The sequence below is a fragment of the Gracilinanus agilis genome, chromosome 5, assembly GCF_016433145.1.
Source record: "Gracilinanus agilis isolate LMUSP501 chromosome 5, AgileGrace, whole genome shotgun sequence".
NCBI lineage: Eukaryota > Metazoa > Chordata > Mammalia > Didelphimorphia > Didelphidae > Gracilinanus > Gracilinanus agilis.
Window position 1 is genome coordinate 8,370,279 of NC_058134.1, and position 23,777 is coordinate 8,394,055.

Here is a 23,777-nt window from a genome sequence, read left to right on the forward strand (position 1 = left end):
CATAGGTGGAAGAGTGGTAAGGGTGGGCAATGGGGGTCAAGTGACCTGCCCAGGGTCACACAGCTGGGAAGTGGCTGAGGTCAGATTTGAACCCAGGACCTCCCGTCTCTAGGCCTGACTCTCACTCCACTGAGCTACCCAGCTGCCCTCTATCAATTAACTGACTTTTAAAAAAAGGTTCCCCAACTCCATCAAATTTAATGATTAAGATTAATGGTTAACTCCACTTTAAGACAGTAACAAAATCCTCCTTCCAAAAAGCACTCCAAAGCGGAATATAAGACTATACATTTTTGTCTTGGTATAGGGGGCATTCATTATATTTTATATTTATTCAACTAGAACAGATCGGTACACAAAGAAAAATCATTATTCCCAAAATTTCAGGGTAAATGGTAACAGATTCAAAGATGAAACAATTCACATTTTATATATTTTCTATTTGTTTTAACAAACTGTTCCAATTCTCTGTTTATTTCCTAACTCATTAAAACCCATCAAACATAATTACTCAAGACATATTTTTGTAATTTGCTCGCTTTACATAATTGGCATTTCTCTTCCATAATGAATATTTAGCCTGGACCCTCGGTGACTCTTTCACATTTTGTCTTCAAGTTATCCAAAGCATTGAGACAATGTATATAGACTCTTTCCAAAGAAGCAAAGCCAATGTGTATTTTCGTGTCTGTTTTTAAAAATTAATTAATATGTTTTTACATTAAAATACCCAGTCAAATCCTTGTCTCCTTTCCCTCCTCCCATTAGAGAAGGCATCATTTGGCAAAAAGACAAGTGGACATATAAAACTATGACTTATTACTTCTATTTATCAGTTCTTTCTCTGGAGATGGATATTAACAATTTATTCTTCAATCAAGGTTTCTGTTGCTGTCAATATAATGTTCTCTTGGTTCTGCCCATTTCACTGGTCATAATTTCATGGATGTCTTTCCATGTTTGTTTTTTCAAAATTAACCTGCTTGTCATTTCTTAAGACACCCATGTGTGTGAGGATGGGCTGGTAAGGAAGGGGGAGGGAGGCATTGGACTCAAGCAGCACAATCCATTGAAAACTAGGACCCAAAAGACAAGGGGGATTTTCCAAACAAGCTCCAAGAAAGAGCTTTGTTGCCTTCTTCAGGTGGAATTGGGAGTTCTAGCTTCTAGGAAAAAAAATATAGAATCAAAGTGGAAAAGTCACTCAACTACAAACATAAGTCTGATTGACAAAAAGACGTGGGAATCAAAATGACCAATTAAAGCTGATACTTGAAAGAAAAACAGTAAAATGACTAGATTTCTTTTCCTGTGTTCAAATTGTTAAATCCAGGCAAGTGCTAACAAGGCAAATGAATAAAACTACAGCCTGACCCTTCCAAGGATGAAATGTGAAATGACTAATTGGTGGAGAGACTCAAAGGTCACCAATTATTTTTCCCCTCCACTCATTTTAGGTGGACAACAAATCCACAGACTCCTCAGGCCTCACAAAGGACAGATGATTCAGCTGATGCTCCATCTTGGCCCAGCTCCTTTCCTATTAAGAAAAAGTCCAGGGGTATAATACCTTGCAGCCAATGGTCCTGAATGCATTGTGTGGGGGCACCACTGGCAGTTGGAAAGTTCCCTTTGGTGAGAACATTGCCACAGGTTCTCCTTACCTGACAGCAGGAAGAGCAACATCTTTCTCTCACTCCTGTTTTAAAGACTCTCCTGTCTACAAGAGCTAAGTTTACTTTTCATTAGAATTTCTTGCAAGTCCTATAACTCAAAAACTAATGAAATTCATTAGAAAGGGAGGGAGGACATTTTTAAAACATAATTAAGAAGGAGGCAGCATATCGTAGTGATTTGGGGTCAAAGGACCCAACTGGAATCCTGGCTCTGCCTGAGGAATCCTGGTCAAGTCATCAGTAAAATTAGAGAGTTGGACTAGATGACCTTCAGCTCTGAATCTTTAACACTAAAGGACTCTCTCTAAAATCTCTATATTATATGGAGAATTTCAATTACTGTATTCTAAAGTTTATAATTCTGTGATCAGTGATCATGTCAATACAGACACTCCAATATTCTAGCCTTCAGCTGACCAAGAAGCCTCTCTCCACCAAGACTCTACTTGAGGACGCTCAAATCCACTTCCCAAAATAATAAGAGCTGATTCCTCACAACACTGTTTCCTCCTCTCTCCCAGTGCTTCCCCTGAACCAAGCAGAAGTGGGTCACCAGGCCAATTCCTCATCATTCTACCATATGACAATAAGCAAAGATTTCAGTTAGGTCAAGGAGGGTGAACTTCCATTTGGGTTCAAAAATTTTAGTGATTTTGGACAGAATATCAACCACATGAAAATCCTTTCAAACCCAGTGGATTGTTGGCTTGAGGAGGGTCGTGAGAAAGGACACCTAGCTCTGAGCCTCGTCTATGTACCTACCACTTTGTACTTTGTGCTAGAGTGAATTATCTGGATGTCTAACTAGATTTCAAATCCATGAGAGCAAGATATGTGCTTTACTTCATTTTGATATTCCTGGCACGAAGTATGCATTTCCTCAATGTCTAGTGAAACCAATTTGGTTGGATGGCAAGAAAATATTTAGAAATTTAAATGAGGTCAAATTCCTCATTGTCTCTCATTGGGCTGAGCTCCTACCTCCTGCAGAGAACTTGCTCAAAAATTGAGGCTGACTTAAATCGAATTAAGTATAAAAATCAATAGTGGTTATTAAAATAAAGAGGAAATATTTGTCAAAAATAACCCCTCCATTTAGAGAACCCCTGCCCCCTTCTTCTTTACATCTGTCCCAGGCTCCTATCTCCTGCCCTGCCCTCAAATACTCAATCTCATAACTTTCCAAATATGGTCTATGACAAAAATTCAGTCCTTTGAAAACTAAAACCATTTGGCTCCAGAAGGAATAACAAGCTAAATTATTCCAGCACTTTGAACTGTAGGCAAGGCAAAGTCAATCAGCTCTAGGCAGGAGGAAATCAATGCCTGTCTCTCTACAACAAAGGCAGTACATTACAGGTCTAGGCCATTTTTCTTGAATGGAAGACCTCCAAATGGCCAATGAGAAATTCATTTTGTTCCTCTGTACTCAAGCCAACAAGCATTGGGAAATACTTTCTTATGCCAGACATGGGACTAAGCCCTGGGAATACAAACATGATGGCTACCTTCAAGGAACTCACAGTCTAATGATGGGATTATATATATGTTTGGAGATGGGAGTTGGGGGGAAAGCATGGACCAAATGGAAAGTAATTTCAGAGAAATCACTAACTGCTTCAATAGAGAGGCTAATTACTTTTATTTCATTGATTATCTTATTTTATTTATTTTACCAAGATAACTGATAGTAGCCTTAATACTTAACTTAGTAGTTAAATACTTCAATGATGATTTCACTAGGGTTGGTATTTCCTTCCTCAATAAAATATTGTTTAGAGGAGAAAGCAGTGGCCTTAGAGTAAGAAATGCCCAAGATTGAATCCTATTTTACTAGTTTTGTGATCCTTGGTGTAAAGATAGGATTAACTCTCCCCTTGTCTATTTTTAGCTAAACTAATCAAGAACTTAAAGGACCCCTACTTCACACCTCCAAAGGTCATGCCCCACTCCCCCTCCTCTTGGGCAGTACTAGGCAAATTGAAAGACTGATTGGTACCCATAAAGTGGGGGAACAACAGGAAGTGACATAGAGAAAACTACTTTAAAAAGCCTGCTCAAGGATTCACTGAGGCTCTCTGTGTTGGTGAGCCAGACTGGAGGAAGAGACTCTTTCCCTAGATTCTGAGTTGGCTTGAGGTGGTGAGTGGAGTGATTCCTTTCTTGATTCTTTGGTGAGGAGACCCTCTCTGCTCTTAGCACTTCAATGGGACACTCCCTTCAACATGTGTTCTGGAGAGATTCTTGGTGGTCTTAGCCTCATGTGCACTGAAGGTTCTTGGTGGATTCTTCAACTTCTCCTGGCTCTTTGGATTTCAAGTTTCTTAATTAGGACTTTGGATTCTGGTGAGATTCACTTTCAGATTCTCATTTGCTTTCTGGAGACATTAGGATTAAACTTGGGGTATTTGTAGCTAGGCAGTACTTTCTGTCTCTTTATCTACTTTTTTCCACTTTCACTATTTCTACCTCTTTGTAAATAAAGCCACTAAAAGTCATTTTGACTTAAGCTGTAATAGTTTTAAATTGATGACCACAATATTACTTTAGAATTCTCATATTTAGCATAAAACCTAAATTTAAATTCTTACATCGGTAAGTAACTCTGGCCTGGGTAACAAGCTTGATTCCATCTCCTTCCCCCTCAGTTGTTAATTCTTGTGGTGATGTAGGAAAACTGTCAAAGAATTCCAGATATACAGAAGAGGGTGGCATGAGCAAGTGTATATGCAGCAATGGACAATGACAAGAGGCAATTAAAAAAACAAAAAACTAAGGGATAAAATGGATGCCCATCAATTAGAGAATGGCTAAACAATTATGGTGCAGAAATATAATGGAAAATCACTGTGATGTAAGAAACAATAAATGTGATGAATCCAGAAAAATGTGGAAAGAGCTGCTTGAGCTGATATAGAGAGAAATCAGCAAAGTTAGGAATAGGTAAAATGGCCACAATGCAAATGGGGGAAAAAGAAACAACAGCCATTATAAAGCAATAGAAATGAATGTTGTTGAGCCACAAAGAACAAGCATGGCCCAAAAGAAGTGTGAGAAAAAAATTCCACCCTTACACAGGTCCAAAGGCAAGGACCATTATGTGGGTCTTTAAACTTTTTCAATGTATTGATTGCTTTTGCTAGTTTTTTATTAAAAAAGATATTAAAGAGGGGAGTGGAAGGGATAGAGGAAGAAATTTAGGTGTCATAATTAAAATTGCTGATAATATTTTAAAAAATAAATAAAACTAAAGGATAGGGAGAGGACTGGACCTATGATTTCATTAGAATGAATAGTTCATATTGAAAAACTCTATCAATGCAAGTCCTCATCTCCTCAGAAAGCTGCCAATGGCATTAAGAGGTATCCTATTGCTCCTATGTTCACTGAGCCAACATGTAGCAGTGGCAAACCCTTTAAAAATAAGTCCAAGTAATGCCTTCATTTAGAAGATGGCCACTTTGGCTTTGGTCAATTTGAAAATCCGACCCCCATTTTCACTAAGATCCAAACACTTCTATTAGTTCCTGAAGGCTGGAAGTCTTTAGTCTGAACCAAATAGACCAGTGATATAGTTTTACCATTCTTCTACCTCAAAATTATTCTTCAAAGAAAAAATAATTTTTACCTCTATAAACTAATCTATGAACTTGGAGCTATATTTACTTGATAAAAAATTCTTACCTAAAGATATGGTTTATTTTTTTCTTTACAATTACTAAAAAAAAGACTACCAAGTCAGAGGTTTTCTCTGTGATTAATGGGGAGTTTCCTCAAATAAAAAAAGAGACCACCCTCAAAGAAACATCCTAATCCTTTAATTGCAACAAAAAGTCCTAAATATGGAGTCAGGAGTTTAACAAAGGGATTAAGAAAAAGGGAAAGATTGGTCTAATTAAATTCAAACACTAGCATATCTTGAAAAACTCCATATTGCCTCCCCTCAAACTTCAGAAATGAAAAGATGAGTCCAAAGAGAGTGAATCATCAGGCAAAGACATAGATTAAATTTACCTTGGAAGGAGCCTGTGTATGGCATTGGAGAAATGCCTGGCTATAGAAAACCAACAATGTGCTGATAGATCAGACCAAAGTGTTAGGGAAAAGGGATTTTCTACTTTCCATGCCTTCCTCTAGGACAGCCCCTCTCCAGGCTTGTTGTAAGGATCAAATGAGATGATATTGATTTGTGCATGGTATCTCACACAGAATAGGCACATAAGAATTTTTTTTCTTCAACCTCAACAGAAAATGAATTTGGATTAAAAATTGGCATAAATCCAGAAAGTCACCTTTATGCCCCATGAGGAAGGAAGTGACTGACCACCAGGAAGTCATTGGAGGGTCACATGCCCTTTCCACTCTTCCTTAAGGATCCTCTTCTGAATATGACTGGTTGCTTCTCACAGTTAGTGAGAAAACCCTAGACTTCCCAAATCTAGCCTGCAAGAAAGCCACACCTCAACCTGGTAGGGAAGTGGGGGTGGGGGCTGAGGGGGGGAGCTGTCTTCAAATGCCTTTGTAGCCCTCTATTAGAGTAAGCCTGAAAACAAAACCCAAACAATGAAAATGAAAACCTTCCATTCTCTAGTCAAAAGTATCAAATCTTTCAACAAACAGTGGGGGGAAAATAACAATAATAATAATAATTAAAACGTCCCAGGGGGTAGGTTTCTACTTTGTGGTTTTTGTTTCTTCATCTGAAAGCCATCAACAGGCATTGGAAAAATCCACCCCACGTCTTTTTTTTTTTTTTAAATGGGAGATAGAGGTTTGGAACCCACCACTGTGCATTTATGTATGTCTTGAAGGGGCCACCAGAAAAATGCATGCTGCAGATGATGAGATGATTTTCCGGTAGAAAAAGCTGAAAAGTGATCCACCAGCTGTCAGAGGGAGAGAGGTAACTCCCCCTTGCCCCATTTCCACTCTGTGATTCAAGCCCAAACTCTGATACTAAGAGTCTTCATGAGCTAAAGTTGCAATGTGGCATCCCAGACAAGGCTCAGGATGAAACAAGTATCACACATCTCTGTCAAGAGAAATCTCCAGCCTTCTCACAAAAGTCGCCAGTGCAGACGCAGTGAGCAGACAAACATGCTGACTTCCACCCAGCATTCGCTGAGAATTGGCACTGGGCATTCAGGGAAAGGAAGCCCAAAGCTTGAAGAAGCTCATTTCCTTATAAATCATCAAATGTGAATCATGAGAGACAGTGAGCTAATAAACCTCACTGTTTCCTATACACAAACTGACATGGCAGGAAATAATCATATCTCCCTGCTCCTCAGTGGAGCCAGTTTTTGCTTTTTTTTTTTTTTTTTAATTAGTTCAAGGTGACCATCCTCAACCAGAAATCTAGAACGGGTTCCCAATGGAACTGATCAACACCTTCCAAACTGATAAACACACACACAGCCTTTCTGTCGCTCCCTTCCTCCACCCACTCCCTCCCTAGAATTCCATGACCTTCTCTCTGGATGCCCCAGAGTTCCACAAGTATGGAAATGATGAATTATATCTAAGTATACCCGTATGTATAAGTAATTCTATTTAACAACTTTTTAAAAAAAATAAGACCTGAAACTTGACTGTCCAGAAACTTACCATCTAATGGAGGAAGAGAGTATAAGGATACCCAAATACTTTGGAGCAAGATATGGAAGATCAAAGATCATAGGTCTAAAGCTGGAAGGGAGCTCAGAAGCTATCCAGGTCAACCCCTTCATCTTTTCAAAGGGGACACTGAGGCCTAGGGAGATTAAGTGACTGGCCCAAAGTTGGATGGGGTTGAAGATAGATTTGATCCCAGATTGTCTGAAACGAAGATAATACTCATTCTACTTCATCATGTTTCTTTAAGGAAAAGTGAGCCAAGCACAAAGCAGAAACTCAGGCCAAGTTCTATGAGAAAGAAGAGGAGGGAGAAGCCCCTCTCACTTGGGAAGAGAAAAGAGCAGTGGTCAGTGGAGGCTCTGTGACTGAGATGGCACAAAAGTGGAACTTTGAAGAATGTGGGAAGGGAGAGAGAGGCAGCACAGGAGTGCCCATTCCAGGGGCATGTGATCAAGAAGAGGGCAAAAACGCATGAAAATTAAGGATGAGGACAGGATACAGACATGTCCATCTCTTCCCTGGAGCCACCTTCATTTCTGTGGTCCTCACTTTGACCACAGCACTACTCAACAATTGTTTAGCCAATGGTCAGGGTCTGCATCAAGTTAAGTCCTTTGTTCATTTATATACTTATGTGTGTGCTCCTTTTCCTTCCCAGGTAAGGTCCTGGAGAGGAGAGACTTTTCATCCTTCATTTTTTGTCATCCAATATCCTGGCAAAAGCCTGGCACATGGCAGTCACTTGGTGGATTGACTGAATCCTCCATTTGTCAAGTTAATGCTCCCTTTTTAATAATAAAGGAGGCAATTTATTTTAGATATGACAAGGACCTGGGGTGTCTCTAAAAAGAGGTAGTTGGAATCAATGGCTTCCAAGGTGCCTTTCAGTTCTAGATTTAAAACCCTTAGACTCCCAGACTTATTGAATTTGAATTGAATTAGAATATGAATTCTTTGAGGGAGGGGCCTATCTTCCTTGTATTTGTATCCCAGCACTTATCACTGTGGTTGGCACCTAGTGAGAAGCTTTGCCTCTCTATGTCACCCAACCCTATAGGACATCTCTTCTTTTCCCCTGATTCCATGATGTTGAATTCTCCCAACCATACTTCTAACCTGCACAGCTACCTCTCTGTCCCATATCCTAAGCTTTAGTTCCATGCCCTGCCCAGAGAACATCTCCCTACAAATCATCCCTCAGAAATTCCATTTCCTTTCAGGACTTCATCCTTCAACTGCAATCACAGATTTTTGACCTGGACGAGCCCTAGACATCATCCACCCTCCTCATTTTACAGATAAGAAAATTAAAAATAAGAGAGGACAAGAGCTTCCCGAAAAGGCATATAGACATGAGGTGGGACATGAGGTTCTTGGAATTCAAATCCCAGGATACTACCTGGCCTCCTTCAAATTCATCTCTCCAAGCCTGGATCCTATTCCTAGGCCAACCATCCCTGACCTCAAGAAGCTTACATATTATGGAGAGAAACAACACCTATTAGTTACACGCAAAAATACATGTAAATGTAAAGCAATTTCAGTGGGGAGACACTAGGAGCTCAGGGATGGGAAGAGTCTCATGTAGAAGATGGCTTCTGAATAGACAGTTGAAGGAAATTGGGGCAGTTGTGGGTACTAGATACCAGAGTATTTAGACAGAAGACCTATATAACAAGAAACCTGTCCGGAGATCAGAAAAGAGTACTAAGAAGAAAAGAGACTCCAGTATACTTCTCACCTCACTAAAAAAATTAATTACTAGGAAAGGATAGCATAAACTGAATATGTTTCATAAAGATTTATCATGAATCAATTTTTAAAAATTAATCTGAGGTTTTACTTTGTCTCCCATTTCTTTATATACCCTCCCTATCAAGAGAAGGGAAGGTAGGTGATGCAGTGGATAGAATGCTGGACCTGGAGTCAGGTAGACACATCTTTGTGAGTTCTAATCTGGTCTCAGGCATTTACTAGCTGTGTGACCCTGGACAAGACACTTAGCCCTTTTTGCCTTAGTTTCCTCATGTCTAAAATGAGCTGGAGAAAGAAATGGCAAACCACTCTAGGATCCTTGCCAAGAAGACCTCAAACGGGGTCATGAAGAGTCAACAACAGGTAGACCTTCTTCCTTGGCCAACGCAGTGTGAATAGCAAAGACTAGATGCCATTTTGTTCCTGTATGCCATTGTACTCATTTAGAAATAATGGTTCTCTTTTACAAATGAACAATCCCAATAAGCTAAACATGATATTTAATGTTCATTCCTAGTATATGGAGTAAAAAATTAGTTTATTGAAAGTCTCCAAACAGAGCCTGAAACAAAACTCTCATCAACATTATGAGACACTCCAAGGAGAGATGTGAATCAAAGACAGAAACTAGAAGAGGAAAAGCAGTGACTGGAGAGGAGGAAATAATGAAATCATTCCCAGTCCATTTGGAGATAAATGGGTGCATAAATGCCCTCCAATTGATCACTCAGTTAGTCGTGGCCAAAAATTAAAATTAAAAAAGTCCTCATTTTTTCCAGTTTGGCAAACTTATCTCCACAAACCTTATCTTGTTGGCCTTCATACTTTTTTCCCCAAGCGTGCATAAGAAATGACTAATTCACAATAACAAAGGCTAAAACAATCTAAAAAGTGAACAATATTTGGTTCTTCTAATCATTTCCACATCAAAAAGTGCGATTGATCTGAATAAGGTCCTAAGGGTTTGGGTAAACAGACTCAGTTTGGGATGTTTTGTGTGAATGCCACAGGGTCCCCTGTGCCAAGGAAAGAATTGTGTGTTTAGTAAACCAGCCAAGCTAACTCCACAGCACGACAATCACAAAAATGAGAGTTGCACAGTCTAATCTCATTACTAAGATTGCTGATGTACTTCATCTGTGTTCAGCTCTTTTGGAGAGAGAACACCCATCTGTTCTCCTACTGGGAGAATGATGATATCTAGATGACCCAGAGCAAACTATGTGATCCTCCAAGATGGAAGGGTGTTGTTCTTCTCTCCACCATCCAGAGTCTGGCACAGAAGGCTAGAATTCCTTGGGGCATCTATTCTTTGGGCCTTGTTCATTGTTTTCTATGCCTTGCTCTGAATTTATTAGGAAAAACTTTTTAACTACCTGGAGACCTACGAAAGTATTAGATGTCCCTGACTGTTACAATTTAGACTGTAAAGGACAACTCTATTCGTCCGATCAAATACATGTGAATAATACTTAGCCAGTATCAATTATCATTCATATCAAGAATGATACAAAAATTGGGGAATCTAGGTGGCTCAGTGGATTGAAAGCCAGGCCTGGTGATATAAGGTCCAAGGTTCAAATCTGGCTTCAGATGATTCCTGCCTGTGTGACCCTAGGCAAGTCACTTGACCCTAATTGCCTAACCCTTAATCAGAAGGTAAAGATTTAAGAGAGAGAGAGAGAGATTTAAAAAAACAAACAAACAAACAAAAAAAAAATCACCTTGTTCCATAGACTTGTTCTACTTCTTCCAAGGGCTTATTCTCACTATTCCCTATTTAAGTACTCTGATGTATCTTTGAGTCAAGTGGATGTCCCCTTCAATGGTGGAGACTGCAATCCAGTCCTACTTCTCTTCCTATACAAATCTTGTCCAAGTCAGTTCTGATAAATTCTTTCCCATCCTTCTTCTAAGCCTTTTAAGAGGATGTTAGGGAAGCCCCCGGCCATCTATCCTCTGTATCTGGCCCACCTCCCTCTCCAGTTCCACATAGCTTCTCAATGATATCCTTTTTATCATAAAGCAATGGCTGATAAGATATTTCAGCCTCCTCCTCAAGCCAACTTATCACATATTTTCTCTACTGTCCTTTGGGTCAGCCACAATTCACCACAATAAAGCATCATTAGGGGAATAATGAAGTTGAAAAGCTGGGTCTGGTGTCAGGAAGCAGCTTGGAAGCACTTTGTCATTTTCTATCTTCCAGTCCAAATCCTTCCTCCTTGTCAAACCCAAAGTCAACCCACTATCTAACTGTACAATTAATCTATTCAAGATCATTTATTAAGTGTACATTATGGCCAAGGCACAGAAATTACAAAATAAAAAACTAAACAAAAAAAGGAATTGTCTACGAGACTACTAGACTCAAAATTTCACAGCAGTGAGGGTCTATTGAAGGGGCCCATGAGAAATCCTTCATTTTAAAGGTGAGGAAATTAAGATCAAAGCACAAAGGTGATTTGCTCATGGTCAGAAAGATAAGTTGTGTCAAATTCAAATATAACAGGGACCCCCTAAACTTATATCCAAGGATCCTTGTGGGCTGCATATTGACTTAGTTTTTTAAAATATAATGTTACTTATGTTTTGTTGTATTTTTATTTTTTCCCAATATTCCCCTTAAATTTTAATCTGATTCAGACTGAGTGACTCTTGACAAAAATGATGGAACTGGTTTTGAATCCACATCCCCAGATGCCAAATCTCATCCTTTTCTGGCTCTACCAGAGCTCAGTGAGTCCAAGTTACTTATTTAATGATGTCCAAATGGTTTCCAAATGTCACCTATTGACATTTGCCTTTTTGCATAATTAAATTTCAGAGTTTCTTTCACAATTTTATTCTTTTGAAGTTCTAAGTATTGACATGGATACTCATGAAAACCTACTTCAAAACCCCAAGCATCTGTGAGTTTATAGACATGGAAATCCCCTTAACCAAAGGGGATGGATTATCACCCATCAATGACTCAACAGACAAGTCCTGGAGAGTTGTGAATATGAATATAGTCACGGTGTGGATAGCCGGGCCATGAGCCTCTCTGCCTTCACTGAGATGGTTCTTAGAAGATAGATTTAAAATTCAGCATCAAGGAGTTCCCAGATGAAAAACTCTCCTTACCAATATAGACTAGTGTCTCTTTTGAAACTTAATGTTCTCAAAATTTGCCAATAGCATATAGAATTTAAAAGGCTTGCCCTTAGTCATACATCAAATATATGCCAGAGAATGAACTTGAACCTACATCTCTCTTTTCTCCAATGCCAGCTCTCCATCCACTACTAAATGGTGACTTTCCTGTAGCATATAGTAGGCACTTAAATGTTTGCCACCTGACTGACGGAATGGCAGACAGAACAGGTATACAGAATTTCTGACATGTGACTCAGTTAAGTCTGATCTTCCAAACAGCATGTCAGGAGGCAGCTTGAAAAGGGGATGAACACGAAAGATAAGAACTTTTTGAAATATATTTCGTAACTGTTACATTGTTTGATGGAGTATGAGAAATTATCTTCTTTTTGATTTTTTCTTTTTTCTTTTGTCAGTTTTAACTATGATTTTTAAAATGAGTTAATGGAATTATACCTGATATTTGGCACTGAAGAATGAGTTTATAATGTCTAACTGCCCTAACTACATTGCCTACCTCAAAGTTTAAACTATTAAAACCTGCCATTGGTTATTAAATCTTATGGGACTATAACCAATGTTTGTGTCTAATTCTAGGAAAACTTCAAAGGGACTGCTAACAAGCCAATGATCAGTGCTGATAAGTGGATAATCACGGATGTCAACAACCCCAGGAGGGGTGATAAACGTCAGTGCCAAAAGGAGGGAGTTGTTTCAGGGGAGAGGTAGAAAAGCGACTATTCTGCAAAGTTCTGAGGGAGGTCTCTTCTGACTTAGCCTACAAAACATAAAATATCCTTATTGTGCTCACTCTGGCTTGCTATCTTTATGACTCTTGTATAGAACAGAAACCAGACTAGGGGATCACATTCCCTTTTTTTTTTTTTTAATCAGACTTTAGTTCTTTTTTTTTTCTTTAGCCATGATGACTTTCAGACATGGAAGATGGTGAGTAACTGCAATATTGTTGCATCTGACCTACATGTTTGTAGGATATAAGCTACCTCCACTAGACCTTCAATATGTATCAGGGATTTGTTATAATTTTTATAATATATAGTCTTCTTTCCTCTTATTTTTAGTAAAAGTTATTCATATATTATTTGGGTGAGTTATTTGATGCATTCTTAAATGAATAACCTAAGCATACATTGTTTACCTAGTCTAATTATATTCACTATGTTGGAAGAATATTTTGTGTTACCATCAGATTATGTATGACCTTGTAGTAGGGTTGGATGCTGGGCAGTATCTCATCCTCCTGAGAGGTAATTGTGAAGGTATCCTCAGGGTCCATAGATTAAGATCTTTTTAAAGCAATTTTAGGGGAAAATATCACCAATATCCTGGACCAGGAAAGCAGATCTCCTGGAGAAGATACTGTGAGAATTGTCACAATTCCAGATGGACTAAAAAGGTGACAGCAATAGACGATGTCCCCAGAAGTCAGACATTATAATCATCATGAGACTCTGAGTGAATCTGTGGATATAATAAACTGAACCATGTGGGGCTGGACTTCTCGCCTGTTTACTAAAGAAAGAATAGATAGAACAGACCAAGAATACATGCAATTCTATGCCAGAGGAAACAGCTCTGAAATCATTGAAGGATAGAACCATGGGAAGTGTGTCTGCTCTGGAGTCAGAAAGCCTAGACTCAAAGTCTGACATGAATAATCACTATGTGATCAGGCCTCAGAATCTGGAAAATGAGGAGGTTAGATCAGATAGCTTCTGAGGCCCCTTCCACCACTAGAACTTTAATCTAGGACTTCTCTTGAGATGTCTAGAATATGTCAAATACTTATGGGAAAATCATGGATGGACTACTGAGGAAGAAAAAAATACTATCAAAATGATCACTACCTGCCTACCTCACCCCCTTCTCCTGTCTCTGCAAAATCTTCATGAGAATTAACTATATATAAACTACCATCATCCTTGATAAAGTCACATGAAAAGGGAATGGGCAATTAAGTGTTCAACAAAGGTCTTAACTAGCTAGTACTCAAAAGTAGAGAGAACCCAAGATTATTTGTCCTGGAGGGAGGGGGGACAATCTGAATTCAGAACATAAGGAATAGTTGTGGGTCTGGGACTATAGTAAAATCATTAACATTAATAAGCATAAAGAAGATAAAGAAATACCAAAAGATCTACAAGCAATGATGTCAAATTGGAGGGGAGGGAGGGGAATCAGAACCAGAAAAATCAGTATATGATGTATGATCCTAAAGAAGGAAGAGGAAATGAGTCAAAATATTCCAAGAACCCTTGATGGAGACAGAGGAAGAGAATGAAAAGCCTGGATGTTTTGAACTTTGAAATAAATTTATTTAAATAATAGTTCCCTGCATTGTTCTTTAATATTAAGTTAATAATAAATCACTAAAAATAAAATTTATCTCATATCAAACAAAAATATCATTAAATATTTTCAGACATTATTGATTACTTAGCACCCACTACCAACTTTTGCACCACCTGCCACCATCACTAGAGAACAGTAAGCAAGAGGGGGGCAACTTGAGGCAAAGGGCCATTTAGTATTTTTACCTATTTTATGGATTCCTATTGCAGCCCCTTCTCCCACCCATCAGGGAAAAGTTATGGCTAGGTGACTAATACTGACTTTCCTTCCATCCTATGTTCTGTTTCTATCATTTTTTATTTGTTCATTTAGCCTCTCTGGCAAGTATATCAAACTCCATAATTACATGACAAAGAATACTCCTTTAAAACTCATTCTTGACAAGGGGAGAGGACAAGGGAGGATTTGGGGGAAGGAGTGTGAGTTGTGGAGGTATTGGGCAAACGAAATTGGACATTTGAGGAGGAATATAACAGAAGGAAAGGAAGAGAGGGACATATAGTGAAGAGGAATGGAGCAGATAGATATGCACAGCTAATAACTATGACATTGAGTGTAAATGGGATGAATTCACCCATGGAAAGAAAAAGATGGTAGAAAGAATAAAAAACCAGAACCTGACAAACAAGTTTACAAGAAACACACTGAAAATGAAAGATACACATAGAATGAAGATGAGGGGGTGGAGCAGAATATACTATGCCCATTGATGAATACATGCTAGAGGGGCCTGTTCCCTTCCCCCCCTTTCCACTGCACCTGAGGACATTTTTTCACATCACCTGCCCCTCTGCCCAGCAGCCCAGTGGGAGTGCTTCCTCCATGCCTGGGGTAAGAGGGAAGCTTATATTCAATGTAAGGATACAGTTTGGGCACCTGGCCTCTAAAAGGCTCACCATCACTGTACTATGCCTTAGCTAATTGAGAGAAGGTAGGGGTAGCAGTCATGATCTCTGACAGAGTTGGGGCCAAAATGAATAAAACTGGAAAGGATGAACAGGGTAACTATATTATGTTGGGGGTTACTATGAATAATGAAGCATTATCCATATTGTATCTGTATGCACCAAAGGTTATAGCTTCCAGATTTTTAAAAGAAAAACTAAATGAGATGTAAGTGGAAGTAGATAACAAAATAATAATAGCAGAAGATTTTAATTTCCCATCTCAGAACTAGATAAATCTAACCCCCCAAAAAAAGAAAGAAGTTAAAGAGACTAATAGAATCTTAGATAAGTTAAACATGATAAGTTATCTGGAGTGCCCCTACACACCTGGATAAGGCTAGGAGATCTAAGCCTGAGCATATACATAATCCAAACATAGTTTCTTGTGAGACAAAATGGTTTAAAGTGGATAGATATTCTGCAAAAGTCTTACTTTAACACTCATCATACTATGGAGGTAATCCTATATTTCCAAGACCCTATTGTGGAATTGGAAGAAAAGTTCCACTGGGTATGACCAAGCTGGAAAGACTTGGTTTGGGTAAGAGTATGGTCTTGGCTGCAGATTGGGTCTGCTTTATAAAGACCAATCTAGTTAAATATGGCCATGTTAATTTTGTTAACTGAGAATCAGATGGGTTAAATTGGTCAAATTAAATGCTAATAAAAGCATGAAGAAAGAGGCCTAATATTACATTACTATAAGAGCTATAAATTGTTTTTAGAAAACAAGATGGAAACATACGTTAATAGCTATAAATCTGTTCATGTCCATTGATCAAGGATTGTCGTTCCTAGGATTAGGCCCTAAGGGTTTTAATGAAAGGGTAAAAAACTGTGTCTGTATGGAAATATTCACATAGAAGCTTTGTTTATAATGACAAAACAATTGGAAATAACACAAATGCAATGATTGGGAGAAATGACTGACTTGATTGTGATATTTGAATATAAAATGTTATATTGTTATTAGAAATAACTAATATTGGAAATATATGAAAAGATATAAAGAGAATAATAATAATGCATACTATGATTACATCTAAAAAATAGCCAGAAAATCAAGAGGAAAAAATCTCCAAGTAAAACATCCAAAAAGAACTCCAAAGCAGAGGATGTTTATATTAGCACACATGCAAATTATATATACTTAAACAAATTGTAAACAATATGGAATTTATGTTTTTGTACTTTTTTGTGCATGTGTTCAGTTAAAAGTTTTCACCCTCTGTGGTGATATACAAGTGTTTTTTAATTTTAAAAAATTGAACTTGGGAGAAAAAAAATTACTCCTTGGCCCAATGGAATGGGGGCTGCTGATTTTATCAGGAGGAGTCAGTTCACACCTGGAAATTAAATCCTCAGTGTCTGTTTTAATCTTCCTCCTATACTTGAAAATCTCCTTTCTCTCTCTCTTTTTTTTTAGGACACAATGAACACCCACACAAATTCCCCCGCTGCTTTCTAAAGACTTGTCTTTTATCTACTGTCATTTCTTTTTTGAAATTCCGCATGGTCTTGAACATACTGAAACAAAGTAGAATAATCATTTTAATAGACAGCCTAAAATTTTATCATCTTCTGTGAGAAAAAAGAAAATAAAAAATTGAAAAGGCTTAAAAAAAAACCCTCTGGTTTAGCTAGAAAAAATGCTATTTAAATTATCCTTGTTTAAAAAACAAAAGAGATACCACTCTTATTTTAAAGGAGTCCTTAAAATATTTTATGTTCAATAGCTATGATTTACCACTCATAAACAACTACTATTCCCTAAGTTGTTTGCCCCAAATCCCTTTCATCCAAAGGGCAGTGGAAGATTTCACTTGTTTGGCTATCCGTTGTCTCTTAAAACCATCAGGCTTTTTGAAGTACGAATAATGCCATCATTGCACTGGGAGCAAAGCCATCCTCTGACTTGGTAAGCAGGGCAGGTCCTCCAAATGGTTTACTTCAGACAGGTTTCCCCAGTACAAAGAGGCTACAGTACTAACTCATTTTGCCTCCAGCAAACTCATTGGCTCCTACTGGAATACAGATAGAGTTTGTTTTTTGAGATCTATGCCAAGCCCTTTTTGTTGCCTGAATACCAAGCATTACTTAAAGGTGGACCAATACCAGAGGAGGGAAAAGGGTGTTCAGGGGTGGTATGAGAAGAGAATGGATCAATTTCAAGTATCAGCACATTTAATGTTACATGTAAGAGAAGTCAATCTTTCAACATTCCTAAATGGGGTTAGAGGAGTCTATGCTCTCCTATTCATATGTACATATTTGAGCATTTACTCATTTTCATGTTTTTTCCCCTTCCTGTGCTAATCAAAACAATGACATTTTTTGCCTCTAGACCAGAGGCTTTCTTCAAGTGAAACATGAGCAGACAAGTCAAGTTACAGCCAAAAACGTTTAAATGTCATTTCAATCTCATGTTATTTTAAGAGTCCCACCATCAATCTTATAGACTACAGAGCAGAGAAACTAGAGAAAGAGAAGCCACGTACCTGTGTGAAAGAGATGAGAAGACCGTATAAGAAAACATTTTGCTTTTTTACTTCCTTTGCCAAATCCTTCATTTCCTTCAGTTCTTTCATTCTTTCACTAAATGATACATTTTGGAAATCAAGGAAATGCACCTGCCAAAGAATACAGGACAAAATAATTAGGGAATCAAACCAGAAAAGGCATTGTTTTTTAAGTTTTTACTTTTTTAAAATTGAGAAAATGAAAGTTGTTCAAAGAACAGAAGAAAAGTAGGATATTGTAAGTCATTTTAGTGAGTGTGTATTAATTTCCGCCAGATGATCCAAGCCATCAAAATGTTACCACATGACCAATGGTTATTTTTGAAAACCCAAGAGTGGCAAGATGGTGTTATGCCAATTTCCTAAGCTCTAAACCAACTCATCAAAAGAAACTTTAAGGGTGTCCAAATTGTGCTCTGCCTCCTATGAGATAGGTTGATATTAAGAAATCCACAGGATGGACCATCATCAGAAGAAACTATCAGACAACTAGAGGTTCTGCTTTGACTCAGGCTATTGATCTATTGTCTCTCATTCCTAAAACCTGGCCAATCCACATTCCTTTGTGAGTGCATGAGTCCTAGATCATCTTTTGTGGCACTCTTCTCATGCCGGTCATAAGTACTAATGGACTATGATCTATTTATGACCAATTCTGCAATTTTCTCGTTTTTTTAAACAACTTTTCATTGATGCTTATTTCTTCCGACATCAAGATCACATCTCAATAATCCCTCTGTAAAAAGAGAAGTGTCACTAAGTAGAACAAATCAACACATTGAGCACTTTGGGCAACATGGTCTCATGTTCCAGGTGCAATTCACCGTCATTCTGCCAAGAAAATGTTCGCATCCTTGACCACCAATCCTTCTTCAAACAAAACTACCTTGTATTTATCTTGTGCATATTTTCTATACTCTTCTATTTGTGTATGGCGCCCCCCTGACAAATCATAAGTTCCAGAGGGCAGGGACTGTTTCATTTTTGTTTCCATATCCCCATGAACTGGCACAAAGAAGGAGCTTCATAAATGCTTGAGGATTTATTGATTACAGTCAATATTGGCTACCACATTGATGAGAGTTCCAATATATGTTTTAATATTGTTTCTTTCTTTTTCCATGATTGTGGTCACTTTGAACTTTGGACTCCTGGTTCTGTTCAATTTATTCTGCATCAGCTCACAAAGATCTTTATAAATTTCTCCGAATCCTTCATAGTTATTGCCACATGCTACAATTTATTTAGTCATTACCTGACTGATGGATACCCACTTTGCTTCATTTCTTTGTTAGAAGAAAAAATGCTACTATAAATATTTTCATATATATGGAACCTTTCTCTATGTCCTAGAAGCCTTGAATATACGCAGTTTTTTACTATGGAGCAAAAGGATTTTTGTAGCTGAGTGAGTTTTCCATTATGATTCCATATTTTTTGCTAAAAGCTAGAACTTTCAATTCCACCTGCAAAAGGCAATGGAGCTCTAGTCTTCAAACATCCCCTTCAACATAAAATATTTTTACCTTTTGTCATTTTCTCATGCAAATTTCCGTTACCCTTTGGTTCCTTTTCAACAGTTTTCATCCAAGATCATGGAAGTCAATGATTTACAACCACATCATTTCACCAAGCTGTATTTACCATAAGGAGAATGCTCTTGTAGCAACCAGTCATCTTGGGTCCACAGTTTTCCTCATGTAACCCTTTTACCTTCCTCCTAATGAATTCTGGACTCGCCTCTTCACCTAGCCAAGATTCTGATATTTACAGGCAGTGTAGGTCTTTCATGAACTTTGTTTTCCATTTGTGGATGGCTATTATCCTTCATAATGTTGTTGACAAGTGAGGAGACCTGGCTTTCCTGGACTAAATTAAATTAACACAATAGGAAGAAGGATTTTTCGAGAACCTTGCAATAAACAAAGCCTCTTTCTCTTATTTTTAATCTGAGTAGACATCGTCCATGAGAAAGAAGCATATACACCTTTATCCTTGGACAAAGTCACCAGTAGAACAGCATCTACTTGTGGAAATTTAACATAAGTATGAGAATCACTCTGAGAACAGCCTTCAGGCAGAGACATGATTTTAGGAAGTCAAATGTTTTTTCAACATCATTGAATGCTTTGCAGTGAGAACATGGCATACATGGAAATGGATGGAACTTTAAAGAACAAAAAACGGTCGCTAAATTTTTTGTAAAATTAACATAAATGAATAAGAGCTAGAGGAGCATCTTTTAGCTGTGTCAAAATAAAGAAGAGGGAGGTTCTGGGTTAAGATGGCAGCAGAGTAAGAAGCAGCTCTTAACCTCTCGTGACTGAAACACACAAAACTCCTCAAGGGGACATAAAAACAAGTCCAGACGAATGGAGGAACCCCACAACAGGGCACAGTGTGGAAGGTACGTGGAATCGGGGCATTTCCATGCTAGAAAGGGGTGAAACAGCTCTCACAGCTCACGTGGGCTGAGCAACCACCCCACCCCCACCCCCTCCACACACACCACCTATAACGCCGAAGCCATCTAAAAAGAAATAGAGCAAGATTGGGGCACCCATCGAGTCATTGGCAGCTCCGGGGCCTGTTCCTGAGAGCAGCAAGATTTAGGACCCCAAAAAGCTAAAGAAAGCACACAAACTCTGAGCGTGGGAGCAGAACGCAGGCTCAGAGAGCAGGCGCGGGCGGAGACGTGGGTGGAGGCAGACACAGCCACAAGCTAAAGCTCTGAAACCCTGAGTGGGGAACCAGCGTAGATGGGTATACGACTGTGGAAGCAGCACCCTGAGACTTATAAAGAAACCTCCGGCAGAGGATCAAGCAAGGGGGTCCACCAGGGGGCTTGACCTTGGAAAAAACCAGAACTCAGACCTCAGGAGCCAAAAGACCTTGGACAGACCCTGAGCGCGAGGATAAACCTGAGAAGCTGCTGGGCTAACAATGGCTACCCAGTCTCAGGAAGTTCAGAAGAGAAAGATTAACAACAAGAAAAAGAAGTCTTTAACACTCGACAACTTTTACACAGAGAAAATCCAGACAACCGAGCAAAAAGAGGAGGAGAACAAACAAGCATCTGGACCCTCCTCAAATAAGGAAAACTCCTCACAAGCTATGGAAGAGTTCAAAACTGAGATTTTGAGGAAAATGGAAGAGATCTGGCAAGAAAATAACTGTTTAAAAGGTAGAATCTTGCAATTGAAAAGTGAGGCTCAGAAACCAAATTAACTGATAAGCAAAATTGAACACCAGAAATGACCAGATAGAAAAGGAATACCAGAAGATTATGGTCGAAAACCAGAAGATTATAGCCGAAAATCGAAAGATCATAGCCGAAAACCGAAAGATTATACCCGAAAATCAATCCCTAAAGGCTAAAATTCAGCAAGTAGAAGCTAATGATCTCTCAAGACAACAAGAACAAATAAAACAAAGCCAAAAGACTGAAAAAAATAGAAGGAAACATGAAATATCTCAATGAGAGAGTGACAGACCAAGAAAACTGGTCTAGAAGAGACAATTTGAGAATAACTGGTCTTCCAGAAAAACCAGAAATTAATAGAAACCTGGACTCCATACTAACAGAAATAATTCAGCAAAATTGCCCTGAAGTCCTACAACAAGAGGGCAATATAGACATTGAAAGGATTCATAGAACACCTGCAACATTCGATCAAGAAAAGAAAACACCCAGAAATATAACTGCCAAATTCAAGAGTTCCCACGCAAAAGAAAAAACCTTACAAGAAGCCAGAAAGAGACAATTCAAATATCAAGGAACACCAATCAGGATCACACAGGATCTGGCAGCCTCCACGCTAAAAGATGGCAAGGCTTGGAATACTATATTCAGAAAGGCAAGAGAGCTGGGCCTGCAACCACGGATCAACTACCCATCAAAATTGACTATATATTTCCAGGGGAAAGTATGGGCATTCAACAAAATTGAAGAATTCCAGGTATTTGCACAGAAAAGACCAGGGCTAAATGGAAAGTTTGATATCTAACCACAAAAATCGAGAGAAACCTGAAAAGGTAAATAAGATACAGAGGGGAAAGAAAGAAAACTTATAATTTTTAAATTTGCCTTTTTAAGGGCCTCAGTGAGATCTAATTATCTGTATTCCTATGTAGAGAAATGTTATGTTTAATTCTCTGTAGTAAACTCCATTCACTATTATAACATTCACTATTATAGTAATCAGAAGAATAATTCACAGGGTGAGGGTGGAACACTAAATAATCTAAGATGACATGGGGATGGGAAAGAGGGGGTGAATAGCAGGGGACACCAAGAGAAACTTGAGTGAATAAGAAAAATAGGATATTCTATTACACACAAAGAGGGCATGGGAAGGAGAGGGGACAAATACTATTATAAGAAGGAGAGGAAGAGAGCATTAAGAGGTAATAATCAAACCTTATTCTCAGTGTAATCAACCCGGAGAGGGAAGAGTAGCTATACTATCCATTGGGACATGAAACTCTTCTCTAACCCTTCTGAGAAAGTTAGAAGGGATAAACCAAGGGGAGCAGGGGAGTGGGGAGGACAAAAAAAGGGAGGGGAGAAGGGGGAGGGAATTCATAAGGCCTTTAAAAACAAAAAGAGGGGGGAAAAATAAGGGAGGGGGTAGAAAGGGAAGTTAATCAAGGGAGGGGATAAGGGATAGCAGCTCAATAGCAAACCACTGGTTTAAAAGGAAATAATATAAGAAAAAGGGGGTAGGAATGGGGGAGGATTTGAAAATGTCAGCAAATGCACAACTGATGATTATAACTCTGAATGTGAATGGGATGAACTCACTCATAAAATGGAAGCAAATAGCAGAGTGGATTAGAAACCAAAATCCTACCATATGTTGTCTACAAGAAACACATATGAGGCGGGTGGACATACACAAGTTTAAGGTTTAGGGCTTGAGCAAAATCTTTTGGGCGTCAAATGAGAAAAAGAAGGCAGGAGTGGCTATTATGATTTCTGACAAAGCCAAAGTAAAAATAGATATGATTTAAAAAGACAGAGAAGGTCATTACATCCTGATTAAAGGCAGTATAAACAATGAGGAAATAACACTGCTCAATATGTATGCACCAAGTGGCATAGCACCCAAATTCATAAAGGAGAAACTGGCAGAGCTCAAGAAGGAAATAGATAGTAAAACCATACTAGTGGGAGATCTAAATATTCCTCTTTCAGATCTAGATAAATCAAACCGAAAAATAAATAAGAAAGAGGTAAGAGAGGTGAATGAAGTCCTAGAAAAATTAGATTTAATTGATATGTGGAGAAAAATAAATAGGGACAAAAAGGAATACACCTTCTTTTCAGCTGCACATGGCAAATTCACAAAGATTGACCATGTTATAGGGCATAGAATCATTGCAAACAAATGCAAAAGAGCAGAAATAATAAATGTAATCTTCTCAGATCATAATGCAATAAAAATAATAATTAGTAAGGGCACCTGGACAGGAAAATCAAAAACTAATTGGAAATTAAATAATATGATTCTCAAAAACCAGCTAGTTAAAGAAGGAATCATAGAAACAATCAACAATTTCATTGAAGAAAATGACAATGATGAGACATCCTACCAAAATCTGTGGGATGCGGCCAAGGCAGTACTCAGGGGGAAATTTATATCCTTAAGTGCATATATTAACAAATTAAGGAGGGCAGAGATCAATGAATTGGGCATGCAACTCAAAAAAATTAGAAAGTGAGCAAATTAAAAATCCCCAGATGAAAATAA

At 38.4% G+C, this 23,777-nt stretch overlaps 1 protein-coding gene across 2 annotated transcripts in view; it reads right to left on the reverse strand.

Annotated features, from left to right (window-relative positions):
* CRPPA (CDP-L-ribitol pyrophosphorylase A) overlaps window positions 1–23,777 on the reverse strand; it is a 279,130-nt gene that overhangs the window by 107,405 nt on the left and 147,948 nt on the right. For both annotated transcript variants that reach the window (XM_044677768.1, XM_044677767.1), the window contains one exon: window positions 18,004–18,135. In XM_044677768.1, the coding sequence (XP_044533703.1) occupies window positions 18,004–18,135 (132 nt within the window). The remainder of the gene's footprint in view (window positions 1–18,003; window positions 18,136–23,777) is intronic.